At 37.3% G+C, this 19,072-nt stretch overlaps 1 protein-coding gene across 2 annotated transcripts in view; it reads right to left on the bottom strand.

The window, feature by feature from the left end:
* obsl1a (obscurin like cytoskeletal adaptor 1a) overlaps window positions 1-19,072 on the bottom strand; it is a 48,539-nt gene that overhangs the window by 1,048 nt on the left and 28,419 nt on the right. For both annotated transcript variants that reach the window (XM_051896818.1, XM_051896817.1), the window contains exons 3-23: window positions 18,389-18,658; window positions 17,869-18,129; window positions 17,453-17,761; window positions 15,675-15,941; window positions 14,526-14,801; window positions 13,022-13,297; window positions 12,588-12,860; window positions 11,148-11,423; window positions 9,949-10,224; window positions 9,574-9,849; window positions 9,199-9,474; window positions 7,415-7,684; window positions 7,051-7,317; window positions 6,702-6,971; window positions 4,133-4,399; window positions 3,560-3,826; window positions 3,340-3,452; window positions 3,095-3,248; window positions 889-1,050; window positions 662-766; window positions 8-274 (exon numbers count right to left, since the gene is read on the bottom strand). In XM_051896818.1, the coding sequence (XP_051752778.1) occupies window positions 8-274; window positions 662-766; window positions 889-1,050; window positions 3,095-3,248; window positions 3,340-3,452; window positions 3,560-3,826; window positions 4,133-4,399; window positions 6,702-6,971; window positions 7,051-7,317; window positions 7,415-7,684; window positions 9,199-9,474; window positions 9,574-9,849; window positions 9,949-10,224; window positions 11,148-11,423; window positions 12,588-12,860; window positions 13,022-13,297; window positions 14,526-14,801; window positions 15,675-15,941; window positions 17,453-17,761; window positions 17,869-18,129; window positions 18,389-18,658 (5,178 nt within the window). The remainder of the gene's footprint in view (window positions 1-7; window positions 275-661; window positions 767-888; window positions 1,051-3,094; window positions 3,249-3,339; window positions 3,453-3,559; window positions 3,827-4,132; window positions 4,400-6,701; window positions 6,972-7,050; window positions 7,318-7,414; window positions 7,685-9,198; window positions 9,475-9,573; window positions 9,850-9,948; window positions 10,225-11,147; window positions 11,424-12,587; window positions 12,861-13,021; window positions 13,298-14,525; window positions 14,802-15,674; window positions 15,942-17,452; window positions 17,762-17,868; window positions 18,130-18,388; window positions 18,659-19,072) is intronic.

Here is a 19,072-nt window from a genome sequence, read left to right on the forward strand (position 1 = left end):
TTCTCACCTTCAACCATCAGCTTGGCTGTGGATGTGTGCTCCCCAACCTCAATACTGTAGGTTCCTTCATCCTCCAGCGCCACCTGGTGGATGACAAGTTTATGGTAACAGCCTTCTTGTGTTATCTCCATGTGTTCTGTGGATTCCAACTCTTCTTTCCCTTTGTACCAGGTGACGTCACAATTTGGGGATGATACAGTGCATTCTAGAATGACTCGATGTTTTTCCAGTGCTGTTCGATCCCTGAGGGGACGGACAATGCTAACAGGAAGCTCTGTAAAAATAGATATTGACAAAGGATTTTTGGTGGGATCAGATAATCGGTAAAACTTTACAATAGGGTCTCATTTGTTAACATTAGTTAGTTAGAACAATACTTTTTAATCAACTTTATTAATGCTCCTTAATAACAATAAAATTGTTCATTGTTTGTTCGTGATTTTCACAGTGCTTTAATGAATGTTATTAGATACAACTTAAAAATGTATTAGTAAATGTAGATTACACTAAGATTAATAAATGCCGTAGAAGTATTGTTCATTATTAGTTCACCTCAACCAATGTAGTTAACTAATGTTAACATATGAAACCTTATTGTAAAGTGTTACCAAATAATCACTATGAATGCAGAATTATATTTAATTAAATACATCTTCAGTACCTTCAACCTCAAGATAAGCAACTGACTCCACTTGTTTGGAAACAAACTTGATTTCTCCAGAATCCTCAGCCTTGACGTTGCATATAAGCAGGAAGTGTTTTGTCCCTATTTAAAAGGTAAAGGAAAAATAACTCCTTAGTTTTTCAGGTATAGAAGTAATTCCTAAGTACGGAGAAATAGCAATGGATCAGTTCTATACATATTTACAGCACTGATTTTAGCCTCACCCTCTGTACGAGTCTTGATGGTGGCAGTGGGACGTATCCTGCTGCCATTTTTGTACCATTCCCCAGGCATATCTTCCATAGACAGCTCACACATAAAGACAGCATTCTGGTCCTCCTTAATCCAAAGATCCTCCAAGCCAGTTATGACCTCCAATTCATGTTCTGAAAACATGAGAAAGTGGTCATATTTAAGGCAGAGATTATCTGACAAGCAATTGCATAAAAAAAAAAAAAACTACAGCCACATATCACTGATATCCCAGACAGCAACATACTGTGGTCCAGATCCGGCCCACATCTGGTACATGTGGATTACATGCGGACCAGGTGTGGGCCAGATGTTGGCCGACATTATGTTGCTGTCTGGGATAGAAGTGACAACAATAAAGGACAACAAAATATATGCCAGCACAAAACATATACATACCTTGGAACAACAGATTTTGAAATATTCAAGAGTAAATTATATTTTACATATATTTTTATATTGAAATATTTTCATTATTAATTAACGAAAATTATGCTGATCATAACAACCTACTGTATTTCATTCTTAATATCATAAAGAAGCAAAAACACAAATGTTGCTGACTAACATTTGTTAGCAAGTCCTAACGTCTTAATTTTACGATCATTTATTTCAGTGTTAATGTTTCAGTTAGTGAATCTACTACAAATTAAAAGAAAACAAAGTATAAGACACAACCTATTGACATGCATTTCTAATTATACATAAAGAAACTGAGCTCACAGTGTAAACATATACTTTGCTTAAATTCGATGCAAATAATAAACGCCTAGATTTATTTTCAGTTCTACATTTGTACCGTAATTTCAGCACTGTGATTATGAATTAATTTAACTACAATGTTTCAATTGAATTCGTCTGCTACCACAGCTCTCAAAGAGCCTCGGCAGATTAATACTTGAGAGAATGAACTGACACATTTATTTTCTAACTTTTCAAAGTCTGTGATTATAGCGCCACTTAGCGATAAAAGGCAGCAAATACACGTCCCCAATTTTGCCGCTGACGGTGAAAATATTAAGCCGGGATACATTGCACGATTTTAGCAATCCTATAAGATCATTACCTATAAGATAATTTAGGATCTACTAAACTTGGGTACGACATGCATGTAGATGTACGATCATGACACCTGTTGACTCGTAGGCTACGATGCAAGTTTCTATAGAAGAATAAAACGTCATCAGCATGTGCTAGTGGTTAACAAAACACCACGTTGAATCACACTTTGGCAGTTGTCATTTTTATGTGTGCTGAAAATAAAAAGGAAGCGGCGAAAGAAGAAGGGAAAAGAGCTTGAGGTAAGCAGTTTTAAGTTTTAGCGCCATGCCGCACTGATTTCATGTCTTATGTCAAGTCACCTTTATTTATATAGCGCTTTTTACAATGCAGATTGTGTCAAAGCAGCTTTACAGTGATAACTGGTATATAATTTTGGCTGCACAGCAGCTCTTAAAGAAAATGCTGTCGATGCAGGCAGATCAAAGCACTGTTGAATATCAAATGTCAAGTCTCGGTCTTTACCGTCAGTATACGTAGGTTGTAGCAGCAAACACACTGTGATATGATCAAGCTGAATTTCTGACACTGTCAGAAAATTATCGTAGGCTATCTTTGGTCGCAAGAGCGGGAAAATGGCCGTCTTTGAACCTCTCTCACTGTACAACATAGGACCACCGATTAAGAGCCGCGATCACACAAATCATGATTTCAATCTTTCGTCTGGGACAGCCAAAAATCGTGTAGCGTATCCCGGGCTTTATTCTGGTTGACTACCAGCTGTACAAGTATTAGTAGAGCTGTGGGCCCTTACATAGGATATGATCTTATCAAAGTTGGCATGAAATGCAAATTGTGACCAACTTTATTATTATATTATGATTTCTGAGTCAAACGGCTTATTGAACAGGGGGGTAAAAAATGCAAAGATGATTCACAAAGACCAGTAATAATATGTTTTGATTTCATGCCAAGTTTAACTCCAGCTAACCTTTCATGATAATAAAGCATTAGCAAAATTAGTGAGCCTCTTCTTTACTGTTCATCTTGAATTTCAAGCATAAGCTGGAGCAAGCAGAAAATGTCTATTTGTGCAAAATGCAAAATGTGCATTTTCTCAAAGTTTTTGAAAGGCAACAAGCTGGGAAAGTGATGAAGACTAAAGTGATATAGGCTTACCATAGACCTCAAGTTTACAGGAAGTGCTGAGGTCACCTATTTCACAAGTGTAAAGGCCCGAGTCACTGATGCTGCATTCCAGGATCTGTAAACAGCGCTTACGTCCCATGGAATAAATCCTCAAAGTCTTATTGGATTTCAGCTCCAACCCGTTCTGCCAATCAATCCATAGAAAGCTCAATGAGAAGAAAAGTGAAAACATATTTTTAGGAATGTACAGTGATTTTTAGTGAATTTAGCAGTACCTTCTGCCATCTGACATCCACATTTGGTCTAGACAGCTCACACTCCAAAATGACTGAAGATTCCTCCTCAAGTCTGACATCAGACAGCTTCTTAATGATCATTACTGGTGTTTCTAAGAATTTGATGCACAATGCTTGTTATTTTTGGCAATTATGTGACAACTCTACTTGAAAATATGCCATTAGTTTTAATTGAATCCCGAGCATAAATGTTTCCCACCTTTGACTACCAGTCTGGCAGTAGTTCTCAGACCTTCTGCAGAGAAGACAATGCTACCCGTGTCCTCTAATGTGAGGTTGGAGAGAGTGAGGCCATGTACTCGTCCATTGGAACTAACACGCCAGTTGTTACTGGGTTTGACACGCAGACCATCTTTTTGCCACACACCCTCCACATCAGTATGAGAAAGTTCCACCTCGAAGGACGCCGTCTCTCTCTCAAAGGTCTCAGTGTCCATCAGCCCCTTGCGTATGACAATCTTCCTCGCTTTAAATAGTAACAGAGCTTATTTAGCATGCTGCTAATAAAAACTGAACTAAAATTTTACTTCATGTACAGACAATTTCAGAACTGTTAGACCAAGGACCAGAATTAGCTTATGCTTCTATTGAAATGCCTGCCAAGTTCTTAAGTGCATTATAAATTGTATACTATTTCAGCAGAATTACATTTAGTTAGGCTAAAGTGACAAATATTTGAAACTCCAAATGCCCCTGCAATTCATCCTGTTGTCACAATCAACTCAGAGTTTCTTACACCACTTGTGACACACTAATGCTCTCGGCCACTTACGCTCCACATTGAGCTTGACCTGCGCACGATCATGGAGGGTCTCGCAGCGATAGGTCCCTCGATCAGACAGATTGAGGTTACTGATGGTCAAGATACGTTTACAGCCATCCTGGGTGAGTTTATGTCTGGGTCCGGGCTGGATCACCACCCCCTGTCTCATCCACTGCACCTCTCCAGACTCCAGACTCACTTCCGTCTCTAATGTCGCCTCTCCAAACTCCTCAGCCATCACTGCCTCCATTCTCTTCGTAAACAACACCTGTGCCTCTGTGTGTAAATGGTTACAGAGTTACAAAGTCATACATTTACTAAAAAAGTGTTCAATATTAGTAAAACAAAACAAAAAAATTGCCATTGAAATTAAACTTTCAAACAATTTTGACAATGTATTTTGAGAAACAAATCACACAAACACTGATACTTTCCTAATAATTATATAAACTTCACCCAAAAATGATTCTATCATTATTTTGTTATCATAACAAACAATAAAATAGTTACGTCTTAATATTCAATTCAATTAAATTTATTTTAAATATAACATATGTTATTTCAAAATGCTGTACAGGCTCAATTAACCATCAAATAAAACAACAAATTCACAAAACATCAATCAATGATAAAATTCAAATCCCTAGTAGACACTATTGAATGCTGAAGAATAATAGTGTTTTAAGAGCTGGACAGAGAAGAAGCAGACTTCGGGCCAGATTTACCCTCTTTTAATGCCAAAACCCCTTTTTGGCATTAAAAAACTACTGTCAGGATTTACTAAGAAAAATGAGCACTGAAAAGGCCTTGGCAAGGGTTATTTTTGTGGTTCAACGTATTGCATTTGAATTTGTAGGAGTTTCCCTTTCAGATGCAAAATTGATGGGAGGAGAGGATTTAAATGAATCATGCAAGGTGATTTAATAAGGTTTGCGCTAGTCAATTTACTGGTATTTGCGCCATTATACCGGCCCAAAAATTTGCGCTGCTCTTGGTAGATTGTGTTGGTCATTATGGGAATGATCTGGCTACGATCTGTTCTTTAATGTGTGCATTATCAGTAAATCACCTGCTGAACTTTCCACTGCAATCAGCACTTTTATTGGGATTGCACTCTCTCTGCCCTGCTTAATAAATCTGGCCCCTAAAGTGTAGCGGGAGACTGTTCCATAAACGTTTATGGAACGTTTTGTTCCAAAAGCTCATTCGCCCTTAGATTTGGGGGACGACTAAAAGTGAATCTTTTTCACAGAATTCAACTTGAGATGTTTGAGTGTTTATGTACAGAAATTAACATAAAAAAAAACATTAAAAAATAATAATAATTGGATTCCTCTTTAAAGAACATTTCTCTTTGCATTCACACTGTCATTTGCTCTATAAGTGGAATTTTTACTGAAAAAAAGTCACTATTTTCTGAAAAAGTCTCTTCCACTGTTGCTGTCAAATCTGGATCATGGTGTCAGTCTTTTCATCAAGAAACTATTATATGGGTTTAGAAGACTTGGAGTGCAGAACACATATTATTATTCTTGTTTGTTGAAATAATGCCTTTTTAATGCCCGTTTTTTTCCTGTTTTTTAAAGGCACAATATGTAATATTTTTGGATTAAAATATCCAAAAACCACTAGAACAGTGTTATATATTTTGTTGACTTGTGTACTTACATTATCACAAATGTTTCCAAGAATAAATCCAGAGAAATAAGCAATTTTAACCAGGACACAGACTGTGTCTGTGCGTCGCCTATTAATGACATAATACCCGCATTACCCTTGATTTCCAGTTTTATTTTGTAGACACCATGGAAACACCAAAGACGCTTTAATATATTACATGTTTTATTAGAGAAGGGAACAACTGTTTGCATACATTTATAGACAGAAAACTAATCATTATTATATAGCTAAACACGTTTAGTCTTATTATTTGCATCTTGTATCATATTAATATGATACTCTAATATCGATCTATCTTACTGCAGTGTGCAACAAATGTCTCACAGCAGCCGCTGAGCGAACGCTCAGAGTAACGTTTTAACAATTTGCAACGCACTCAAATGTATCTAAGATGATATACACAATGCTGCGTTACCCCACATACGCTTGACCGGAAGAAGCGGAAGCGGCGACTGTGGCATAATAAAAGTTCTGCTGCTCTCGAGCCGTGTGATGCTCCAGCGGCCACGTTTAGCTCTCACATCACTCTGTCCTGCTCTGCTTCATACTACAGTAACATTAATAACCTCATCCTTGAACATGATGATTTCTGACTGAGTCCCGTCGGATTCTTTGGAGTCTCATCGAGCTACGCCTTTGTTTTGAATAGGCGACCTCTAGTGGCGAAAAGTTACATATTGTGCCTTTAATGCCTGTTTTTTGTATGACGAGCAAAAAAAAAAAAAATCATACAAAATACTGTTGTAGTTTTACTTCCCTATTTGGAGCATTACACATTCTATACTTCTGTGTTCCATGACTTGTTTCGAATCATATGAGGGTCATTAGATGATAACAGAACCTTCTTTTTAAGCAAACGAACCATCAAAAAATAATTGTTTAGCTTTTATTTACTTACCCTGGACCTTGAGGCTGGCTTTAGAAATAATTCCCTCAGCCTCTGCAGTGATCCGAGAGGAATCCAGCAGCTGGACCTTCCGAATAATCAGAGTATGGCAGAGGCTGTTCTGTTCAATATGGAAGCGATCACTGGGTTTGATGGGCTCTCCATCCATGAGCCAGACCAACTGAACATCATCAGGGGAGACGATGCACTTAAAGGTAGCATCCTCACCCTCCATGACTGTGGTATTGTGAAGCTCTGTGAGGAATTCCACCACACGAGGCACTGCAAAGCAGATGGAGGTTATTAACTAAGTCAGTGTGTCGTTTAGTATCTTCTAACAAGTGACTTGTTTCACACTTACATTCCACCCTTACTCTGGCGCTGGTGCAGTCATCTTTGGATTCACAAGCATACTCTCCGGCATCTTCTTTGGTGATACGATGGATTGTGAGACTCCTCTCCGTCCCGTTGGCACGGATAGAGAAGCGACGGCTGGGAATGATCTCCACTCCATCCTTCTTCCACTGGACATCTGCTTTGGCTTTGCATAGCTCACAGTATAGTGTGATCATACCATCTTTATGGGCCACTGTATCAACCAGTGGCTTCACAAATTTAATACGCATATCTGTAACGCACACAGGTTATTATATGTTGTATGAGCTGCAATTCTACTATGACTTTCTGATCATGTCACAAGCAAAAGCATGATTCCAGCTACCAACCTTTGACCAGCAGACTGAAGTGCATTTCATCTGTGTTTGCATCACATGTGTACTCTCCACTGTCAAGCTTCTTTAATGGGTCAATGGTGAAAGTGCGGGTCAGGCCCAGGCTGGCTATATGGAAACGTTCTCCACTGACTTGAGTCCAGTCTTTAAGCCACCGCACTTGGGCGTTAGGTCTGGAAACCATGGCAGTAAGAGTGACAGCCTCGGCTTCATAACCAGAGACCAAGTTCACCTCTTCTTTGTTAAGGAACTCAACGGGAGGCTCTGGAGAAAAATACAACACTTAAAGGATTAGTTCACTTTCAGAATTAAAATTTCCTGATAATTTACTCACCCCCATGTCATCCAAGATGTTTATGTCTTTCTTTCTTCACTTGAAAAGAAATGAAGGTTTTTGAGGAAAACATTCCAGGATTTTTCTCCATATAGTGGACTTCACTGGGGTTCAACGGATTGAAGGTCCAAATGTCAGTTTCAGTGCAGCTTCAAAGAGCTCTACACGATCCCAGACGAGGAATAAGGATCTTATCTAGAGAAACCATTGGACATTTTCTAAAATAAAAAAAAAATGATATACTTTTTAACCACAAATGCTCGTCTTGCACTGCTCTGCGATGCTCCACGCATTACGTAATCACGTTGGAAAGGTCACGCGTGACATAGGCGGAAGTACCGATCCAGTGTTTACAAAGCGAAAGTGCAAAGACTAAGTCAAACACCCTTTACAAAAAAGGGTAAAACAACGATGTCGGACAATTTTGAAGTATTTGTGGTTAAAAAGTATATTATTATTATTATTATTATTATTATTATTATTGAAAATGGCAGATGGTTTCTCTAGATAAGACTCTTATTCCTCGTCTGGGATCATGTAGAGCTCTTTGAAACTGTACTGAAACTGACATTTGGACCTTCAACCTTAAGGTCCACTATTTGGAGAAAGACATAAACATCTTGGATGACATGGGGATGAGTAAATTATCAGGAAATTTTAATTCTGAAGTGAACTAATCTTTTAAGGCACATAAGGTCTTATTACATTTTGCATGTAATTGAGTCAGTGACACAAAGAGTTTCCATGATAAAGAAATATCTAGTTTAAAACATATGCTAAGAAATGTATTCATGTTGGTTTTATATAGTTTTTGAATTACTTCAATTAATGATGTTTTAATAAAACGTCATGTAGTGTAACCATCAAGCTAAAAGTAATAGCATGTTTCTCTTTATCATTTACTTTTCAAGGTAGGACGTATTTTTATTTATTTATTTATTTATTTTTTATAAATACCATGAATTATTAATTCATATATATCCAGAGTTGGGTAGTAACTGATTGCATGTAATCTGGATTACATAACCAGATTCCAAAAATTAAGTACTTTTAATTAGATTATATTACATTTTAAAATACTCACAATCAGACTACAGTTACTTTTTCATTATTGATTACATAATTACATGTTATTCTCACAATGGCAGTAAATTATTCAATATTTAATTAATTCTCCCTACTATCGTTTACATTTTTCATCAGTAAAAAAAATGTCTACTCCTTATATTCAGAAGGTCTTCCAGGTTTGTGGAATTGCACACACTGATCATCCACTAGTCATGTGACTATTACTGAAAACTGAAAGCACACAGTACTTGATCTCTGGATTTACAGAAGCCATTTCACTTTTAAGAAGTGTTTTCTCAATATTGCAACATTGCATATCTTATCAACTCCTGACGAACACATGTATTGTACTAAAAAAAGAGAATAAATACAGTACCTTGAACTTTAACAACAGTTATCATTTTGTCATCAACAGCATCACACATGTATTTCCCGGAGTCAGAAAGGAGGATGTTGGATAAGGTCAGTTTCCGGAGTGTTCCATGGCTTTCAATACACGTGCGCTCATCAGGGACCAGCGGTTTATCATTGAATAGCCACGTAACTGGTGCGTTGGCTCGAGAAACCTCACAAGCTAAGATGAGGTCATCTCCTGTCACCATCTCCTGATAATCGAGATCACCAGAATTGCCAATGATCTTCACTGACGGCTCTGGAGGAGATTCATCAAAAGTCTGTCATCATGCCTTTTGTCTACTTCAGGGCTCATGAACTCAGGTTCACATCAACACAACTGAAAGATGATTTTTACCTTGTACTGTGACATGAAATGAAACTGTATCATCTTTAGCATTGAGGATATATTCTCCAGAGTCCTGCAACTCCGCGCAGAGAATGACCAAGGTTCTGAAGGCTCCTTCCTCCTCAAAACAGAAGCGCTCATTCTCCTCAATAGGGCTGCCATTTTTATACCAGCTGACAACAGCATTGGCCGAAGAGAGCTCACACTCCAACACAACGTCATCATATAACACAACCTTATGCTCATTCTTGATCTGATCTCTATTCAGGATTTTTACCGGTGCCTCTGGGAGAGAGAAAGATGAAAAAAAAAAAAAAATAGTAATAAGTAATAGCTTTTAAAAAGACCCGTAACTAAGATGGATGTAGTGGTTTAACATCATACCAGTAATTTTGACTTTAAAATCCATTGTGTCATCAATGGCATTGCAGGTGTATATCCCAGAATCCTTCAGAGCTGGAGAATGGATAGTTAGCTTGCGTACGAGGCCATTCTCAGTAATTGTGATGTTGCTGCTCTCTTCCACCTTCACTCCATCTTTCATCCAGCACACCTCTGCATTATCACGAGAAACCTCAAGCTCCAGGACTACTGGGTCACCAGCAGAACTCTCCGTAATGCTGCCTGTCTCCTTGGAGCAAGAAAGTTTAACAGGGGGCTCTATGGGAAAAAAAATCAACAAAACTTCACAAAAAGCACTTTGTTAGCATTTCAATGCAAGTTGAATAGTCCTTTTCTGTGTGAGACCAATTGGTTTAAAAGATCTTACCAATGTTACTGATATATTTAAAAAAAAAAAACACACAACTTATAAAAGTTTAGCTTTTAATCAAAAAAATCATAAATAAATAAACAAACAAATACATGGGTTAAAGATATTTAGATGTCCGCATCTATAGAAATTTACAAAAGTGATTTTATATACATAGAAAGCACATTAAATGCAAGTAAAACATCTAATTTTAAGGTTTCAAAGAAGTTTTGGAAGAATAAAATGTCAAAATGAGGGTGAAATAATGTTCCATTTTCATTCAGTCATATAAGTTTACTTATATTTATGTAAAAATTTAAACAACATACTTATTCTGACCTGTATGTATTAAAATATATAAAAGAATAAGTGAGCATACTAAATTTAATTGCATTTTAAATGAGTACTACTTCCTGACAAATGGGCAAAACCTAGAATAATGGCAAAGTTTAAAAATGTAAAATATTTTTTTTCAAGTAATTAGCATTTGGGGTAACAGTAATTAGTCTTTAATATGACATAAATAGATTTTTTTTGTTGTAAATATCCCTGACAATATTGTTACACTAAGTTACATTTTAGTGGGTGTCTTCTGTACATCATGCTAAAAATGTTTGATATGAAAAAAACAAACAAATTAAATAGGACCCATTCTGACGTACTGAAAAACAACAACAACAATTCAAGGCTCTTTTACACTTGTTGTTTTGATGCTTGAAAACCCTTTTTCATCTTTGACCCACATACATACATACATACATACATACATAAATGAATAAATAGGCCTAGAATATGAACATGTTCAAATGTTAGATAAAAGACACAAAATTACCTTCTATTTTCACCCAAAATGTGACCGAGTCATCTGCAGCCTCGCACACGTATTCTGCAGAATCTTCTATTGTAGCACAGGGAATCACCAGCCTGTGGTAAATCCCATCATCCTCCAGTTTCAAGTTATCATTCTCATCCACCTCCATGCCATCACAAAACCAGCAGACTTCTGCGTCTGCTTTTGAGACCTCACAGCTCAGGACCAGCCTTTCAGAGCTCAGTATACACACCTCGACCTCTGACTCACGGGGAGACACAATGCGAACTGGAGCCTCTGGATTTAAGAGAGGTAACGGTGTGTAATGGTTGACAAAACATGAATACATACATGCTGCTGGTTTTTGCTGTTTTTCCCCCTACAATGAGGAATAGGTTATTCCAGCAATATATAAATGAACTTGACATTAACACCCGCCAACCTGCCAAATGTGGTAGTATTTCAGCAGCGGCGGGTAATGCAGTCACTCCTACTAGCCACTTTGGCGGGTAGAATTTTATTTTTCAAGTGTAGTATTTTAAAAAGGCGTCTGAAATAATAAAGTAAGTGCAATGTAGTTGTCGTCAAAAATATCGATTTTTCGATACATATCGATACTGAAAAATCTGAAACGCTTTCAATACTCATTTTCCACTGAATAGATACACGATCCCAGCTGCACGTTCTCTCTCTCTCTCTCATCTCCCCAACAGCGAGTCGACACACAAACCCTCCTCCCCTCACTCACTCGTTTCATTTGCTCCGGATGAATATTGTGTTACAGGGCTTGAATTTCAGCATAGGATGGCGCATATTTGCACATAATTTGACTCATTCCCGCAGATTTTGTCCTCACACCCAAATTGCGACACATAAAGCCATCTCTTCAGCACTAAATTGAGTTCTTTTTCGCTGCTTATTGCACTTAAACAGTCAAATACACATGAAATAATGTCAAAATGGCGGTCTTGACGAGTATTCACGTAAACACAGTGTTTTAAGTGAACGTAAACTGTTGAGAAAGAAAACGTTATACGTGTAACAGTATAATGGATCCGTGCATCAGATCTTAAAGTGACAGCAGCCTAATAAACCTGCTGCCAAATTATAAGATAATATTAAAAATATCTATATGACAGTTTTTCCCCATGGTATCGATGTCAAAATTGCCCAATGAGTGGCTAGTGATTTTGGAAGACCGCTAGTTACAGTGGCTGGTGAGCAAAAAAGTTAATGTCAAGCCCTGTAAATGAATATAACAAATATTTGTTATAATAACTGAATTACTTTATCACTACATGAATACTATATTACTATGAAGTACTATAATGATTACTATGTAATAAACAGCCATTCTAATTGAATTAATAATTCAATTCAAAATCTTTTCTAGAAATGAGGCATAAAAACAGAGAGGAAGAAGTGGAAAAAATCACTTGAAACCTATGCATTGATACTTACCCACAATAATGAGCTGAAAGAAAATGGAGTCACCTCCTGCGTCACATACATACTCTCCAGAATCCCGTTTGGAAGCACAGAGAATGGTTACCCTCCTGTACGGGCCTTCAGCACTGATTCGGACATTCTCAGTTTCCTGGAGTTTTAGGCCATCTTTAAACCAGTGAGCCTCTCCATTAGACCGAGAGAGCTCACAGTTCAGGACTATCTCCTCAGAGACATAACGCTCCATGTGGATGTCATCTTTTGGGTCCACAATTGTAACCGGAGGTTCTAGATGTAAGTCATTAGATCAGTTTGTTTACTTTCATTTAGTGATTCACTTTAGATTGTAAAATGATGACATATTAACATATTAATTATAACATACCTTATCTGCAATATGATTTTAATGCAAAACTAATAGTTAAAGAGCACCACTCTTTCAACTTTACCTTTAATGTTGACAGAAAACGACATGGATTGATCTCCTGCTTGGCAAGTATACGTCCCAGCGTCTTCCAGCCCCGCTGAACGGATTATGAGTCTTTTCATGGTGCCTTCAGACTGGATGGTGATGTTTTCTGACTGAAGAATCGCAACTCCATCTTTAAACCACAAGGCAGGTGCATCTGGTCGGGAAAGTTCACACGTCAGGACCACAGGGTCCAGTTCCATAGCGCTTTTCTGCCTCTCATCCTGCGTAATCTCTTTAAATGACACAGGGGGGGCTGGTGGAAAAAGAAGAGCATTTTAATGATTTAAATTAACTATACACATAACATCTGGCGCATAATATTCAGTGTTATGCTGCGTTCACAGAATGACGTAATTACAGTAATTTCGAGATGACAGCACGTGACATCCTCGGACTTGGAATTATGCATTTCTATGGCACCACTATCAACGCCAAAATTAATCTGCAGCAGTCATGTGGTCAGAGCTCTACGAGTTTACAGGTTGTAATTGCAAGTTCTAGGAGGATGCGAATGCTTTTTAAAAGTCATAATCTCATAATTATGGTAATTATGACAAGGCATGAACACACCTTTACATCATAAGTGTCAAATTTAAACAACACATGGGCATGTATACCTATTAATAATGAGGTAGCACTTTATTTTACAGTTCTGTTCCGCATGTATATACTATGTACTTATTATAGCAATTACAGTAACTGGGTTATAACTAGGTACTAACCCTGAATCTACCCCTAAACCTAACCTTAACTCATGTACCTTATATTAGCAGTACTTTCTTGGGTAAGTACACGTACTGTAAAATAAAGTGTAACCAATAATGACTTAATAATAATTCTCAAGTTAGGATGGTTGACCAGCTATCTGATTCCAGAAAGGGCTATAAATGGTCAAAACTGACAGTTGTCAGGAGAATATTTCAGGAAGGTTTGGTTGATGGTGTTAGATTTTTAATTAATAAAGGTCTATGAGATGTTGGAAGGAGAAAAGACAAATATTGAATAATGAAAAAGTCAAATTAATCAAGAAGGGTTTTTAGTAACAACTGCTGTTAATTTTGCAGAAAGTCACACACAAAATTTAAATGGGATGCTTGTGTATATATTCTATTATTCAAATGATGATCAAATTATGTGGAAAAACACTATAACCAGACTTATATCCAGATACGTAGTGTAATCAAGTGCACTTTATGCATTTAGCACTGATTTTGAGGTTTTATTCCATTAGTCTGATTTGCACAATTCTATCAGTGAATCCAGCACTAAACAATGCAAATAGCATGTGTAATAAACAGCAAAATGATAATAAATGAAGTACAATTCTGTCTAGGTGAATTCTTTCTTGTTATGTTTAATGTTACAATGGTCCAGCAGACAATTTACGATGTCCTAAATTACTGCTGTTCTAGGAATGTGACCACTGCCACTGTCAAAAAAGAAAATAAAGATTGCATGTTTGCATATAGTTTTGTTTTTACCTTCAACATTCACATTAAATGTGAGTATGTCATCGTTAGATTGACAGGTGTACACTCCAGAATGACAGTACTCTGCTGATTGAATGACGATCCTCCTCATGTTGCCATCTGATTGGATATTCAGACCCTCCTCTACATGAAGCTCCTGTCCGTCTTTGAACCATTGAACGGAGGCTGTGGGGTGGGACACTTCACAGTACAACACAATGGGATTTCCCACCTCAGTGCTCTTCTTGGCGTCCATCTCTGACAATGGTAAAAATTTTACCTCAGGTTCTGCAAAAGCAAAACAAAAATAACGACTTTATTCAACAATTTTGTCTCTTCCCTGTCATTCCCCCAGCGCTTCCGGGTTCTACATCAGAACTATTTTAACCATGTCTTTAAATACTTTCCTGGACCTTGAATGTTGTAATTACGTTGCTTTCTATGGGGGATAAAAATGGGGGATTTAATCAAAAATATCTTAATTTGTGTTCTGAAGATGAAAGAAGGTTTTACGGTTTTGGAACGACATGAGGGTGAGTAATTAATGACAGAAATTTCAGTTTTTCATTATTGGCTAGAAATATGAATGCATCTGCTTGAAATTAAAATGAGAGTTTAGAGTTTTTTGTTTTTTTTTTTCTAAATTCATATTGCTGTTATTGTGAAGGAATCATCCTTAATTGATTGACTGATTGATTGATTGACTGACTGACTGACTGACTTGATTGATTGACAATGTCATTTTGATTTGATTAATCGACCATATGATTGACCATGTCAAAATGTGGTAACTTGATTTTCCTGTGAAGTGTCAGATTTCCTTCTATAGATGTATGCCAGACTTCTCCAATCATTTTGTCTTCTTGAATCGCGCCCATTTGTTATAATCGACTGCCACCTTGCATTCACATCTGCCTCTATGCAATCCACTTGGTCAGAACCAAGTCCCGCCAATTTTTTTCTTTTCTGATATACCTTTTCACTTCTATATATGTCACAATATGGAATAAAAGATCTTTCACTACTTCTGTTTCATCCCGTCTTTAAGTGTAACAAGAACTTCATGATGGGTGTGATACCTGTCAACATTTGTTTATTAATATTTAGTCATTCATGGTGGCTGAAACCTAAAAAACAAATCATAATCACCCATGAACTGACCTTTAATTTGTAGGGCCGCTGAATCTCGTACGCCAGTGGCAATAAAGGTGATTTCAGCTCCATCATACACAATTGGCACTTGGTGAATTCGCAGGATGTGTTGGTTCTTTGACTGAGTCATGGAGAACCGTTCGCTATCCTGCAGCTGCTGGCTATTCAGGAACCATGTGCCAATCAAGTTAGCAGAGAGCTCAATGGAGAACACAGCGTCCTCCCCCGCAGTCACTACAGCGTTCTTCAGGGGGGTTTTGATCTTTGGACCTGGGACTGCAGACAATGAAATATAAGATGTTATCTCACCTTATATTAACACTTTAATCCACATTAATGTATCTACTATAACCTAAAAATAATAATATAACAATAATTAAAATAATTTCTGAAATATGTTTTTATGTTTCTGAGACCATCACAGCATCCAAGAAACATCTGAAGACACATATCTTCTGCAAGCGGTTAATAAATCCAAAACCATAAACACAGACACTTATTTTGTCATTCTGTACTATAAATATTGTAGGCTCTTATGACCAATTGTTTGTGATGTTCCTCACTTAAAAAATAAAGATAAAACTGTCTGCTAAGTAAATACATGTAAATGAAGTATGTTTAAAATCATATCCTTTACAGTGAATGTGTCAGGAGTAACATCACTACTTTCATGGTATTAAAAGACGTCTCCAGTGTTACTTGTTTAGTTGATGCATGTCTATGGAGTCAAAATAATGCCACATAGTTTTGCAAAAGAATAAAGTACTACAAAAGAAAATAAAGCTTTGCAAAAGAAAAATAAAGTATTGCAAAAAGAAAAAAATATTGAGCATTTTTGCAAACAAAAATAATCGCAAAAGAAAAATAAAGTATTGAGAGAAAAAATACGTTTTGCAAACAAAAATAAAGAATTGCAAACATACATTATTTTTCTTTTGCAAATCTATGCTGCATTATTTTGGCTCCATACATGTCAGCTGATTGTGCTCTAATTCCATTTACTAACAGCAGAGACTTTGATTCTGTGCCAAACACAGTAGTAATTTACTTTCTTTTTTGTTAATTTTTAAAGAATTAACTGTGTTATTTATTTATTTATGCAAGTTTTAGGGGAGTGGAATAATCAGCATTTTTTTTTTTTTCACAGCAATTTTATTTTATTGCTGCATCAGTTTGATGTTTCCATAAGGGTCTTTTTGGTAAGTAGCACCAAAGTCCCTTTAATACAAGTCATTTCACTCGGCGGCCATCTTTGAAATGCTTCTTGGGTATGCAAGCGCAGCTCATATCTCTTTGAACGGGGAAACATCAAATTCTCCAAAGCTGTTTTCCAATCTTTCGATTAAATTTCATATTTGAAATCAATCAAATCTGACAACAGCTGTCTAATAAATTTTGTTTCTAAATGCTCGAATCATGGCAAAAAAAATCAAGCTAATGTGCACGCGCAGTCCTAAGTGTGCGTCTCTTGTGTCTCATTTCGGAGGTGTGCGTCTGACTGTTTCTATTTGAACCGGAGCTTCTAACGGCCGCTGCAGTGACGCGATGACTTTACCAGTCAGCGATTGGCTCTTATCTAGAAGGCGGGACTTATTCCGCCATATTATGCATTGCACAACAATACGACTGACGCGTCTTGTGTTATTCTATAGTCTTTGGTAGTACCTGCCACACTTACATCCATCACTACCTTCTTCTAATAGGTTTCTTATTAGTCACGTGTTTGTAATGCAAATCATTTTTGACAGCTTGGTATTACAGAAAATTTGTGAAATTTACATTCTTACCCAGATGTACTACTTTGGGGAACTCCACATGTCCACTTCTGCCATATTTATTAACACAGCAGATACGGAAACGGTAATCACCCTCACATGGCACACTGTCACCCAGGACTTCAGCAGAAGTGCCTGTCTCTGTTGTCAGGCATCGCTGCCATTCCTGAGAGCCCACTTCCTGTCGTTCTAACACATACACTGATTTAGTGGTGGAGTTTTGCAAGTTAGGTGATGGTGACCAGGAAAGGACGGCACCATTTAAACTGTCAGTGTTCATGTGGACGCTCACAGGGCAGATGGGCGGGCAGTGTCGAGCAGCTGAATAAAAAGAAAGATATCATATTCTAAATAATAAGCCCACACTATATTCAAAAAGATTTTTTTATGCAATAACAAAGTTTTTGAATTGTGTAAAGTTTTCTCACTTTTGACCCTGAGTTTGGAGCTTGTTGTTGATCTGCCTGCCATAAAGGTGATTGTGCCAGAGTCTTGATATGATGTATTGACAAAGACCAGGATGTGGGTTTTGCCAAAAGACTTGACAATGGTTTGATGTGTTTCTTGCAACTGCAGACCGTCTTTAAACCAGCAGATATCCATCTCATCTTGTTCCACCTCCACAAAGAATGCTGCATTCTCTCCTTCCATCACCTCTAACCTCCGTGGAAGTTTCTTTACAATTGTACCTACCAGAAAAATAAGTAAACGAAACAGCCAGATCTTTCTATTTCATGTGTACTGTATATCAAACTGCAATGTAAACTTATTATCATTTTTTTTTTTTTTAATTATCATTAAGTGAATTGCTGCTGGACAACACAAAATATCGTTATCTGTTTTTATTGTTATTTATTTTGAATACTTTTGGTTATTTTGAAAATTGCTGGTGTTGAATTACTTGATTTACTGAATGCCCTAATAAGGCTTAATCTTTACGTACTGTACCTTTAACTGCCAATTCTGCAATAGTCTTTCCACCGTCAGGCATCTCACACAGATAAACTCCATCATCGTCTGCCCCAACATTTTGTATGGTTAGTCTTCTCCGTGTGCCCTTCTGTTCCATGTTATACTTATTTCCTGGCTGCAGCCTCTGATCCTCCAGGTACCATGCTGCGGAAATGGACTCTTCCGGAACCTCACATTCCAGAACAGCAACATCCCTCTCCTTGACCTCTGCATCTTGTAGAGCTCGTTTAAAACGGACTGGAGGCCCTATAAATGTGAGAGATTTACGATAAAACATGCTTTCATTTTCACAATTTGCCCAGACGTTAAAACATGTCACAATGCAGATGCTACAGACATTCAGATTGCACTGTTAAACAACATAAATTGTTCATAACACAACATGCACTTATCTATAGACACTAAACACTTTCAAATTCTACAATACCTCAATTGGGATGAGGCAGGCCAAGAACAGTGGTTAAAAAAAATCGTGGTCATGCAGACACATAATCCTGTAGGCTTAATTGCACCCTGTAAAATGTAAGCTATGTCCCATTGTGTTGTTGATAAGATTGCAGTGATGCTGTCACTGAGGAATGCACTGAGCCCTGAGGCTTTTCTCACCTTTCATCACGCATTGACCACTGGACAGTGTTATCGAATACATTGCTCAGTGCA

The sequence above is a fragment of the Ctenopharyngodon idella genome, chromosome 6 (assembly GCF_019924925.1).
Source record: "Ctenopharyngodon idella isolate HZGC_01 chromosome 6, HZGC01, whole genome shotgun sequence".
NCBI classification, from domain to species: domain Eukaryota; kingdom Metazoa; phylum Chordata; class Actinopteri; order Cypriniformes; family Xenocyprididae; genus Ctenopharyngodon; species Ctenopharyngodon idella.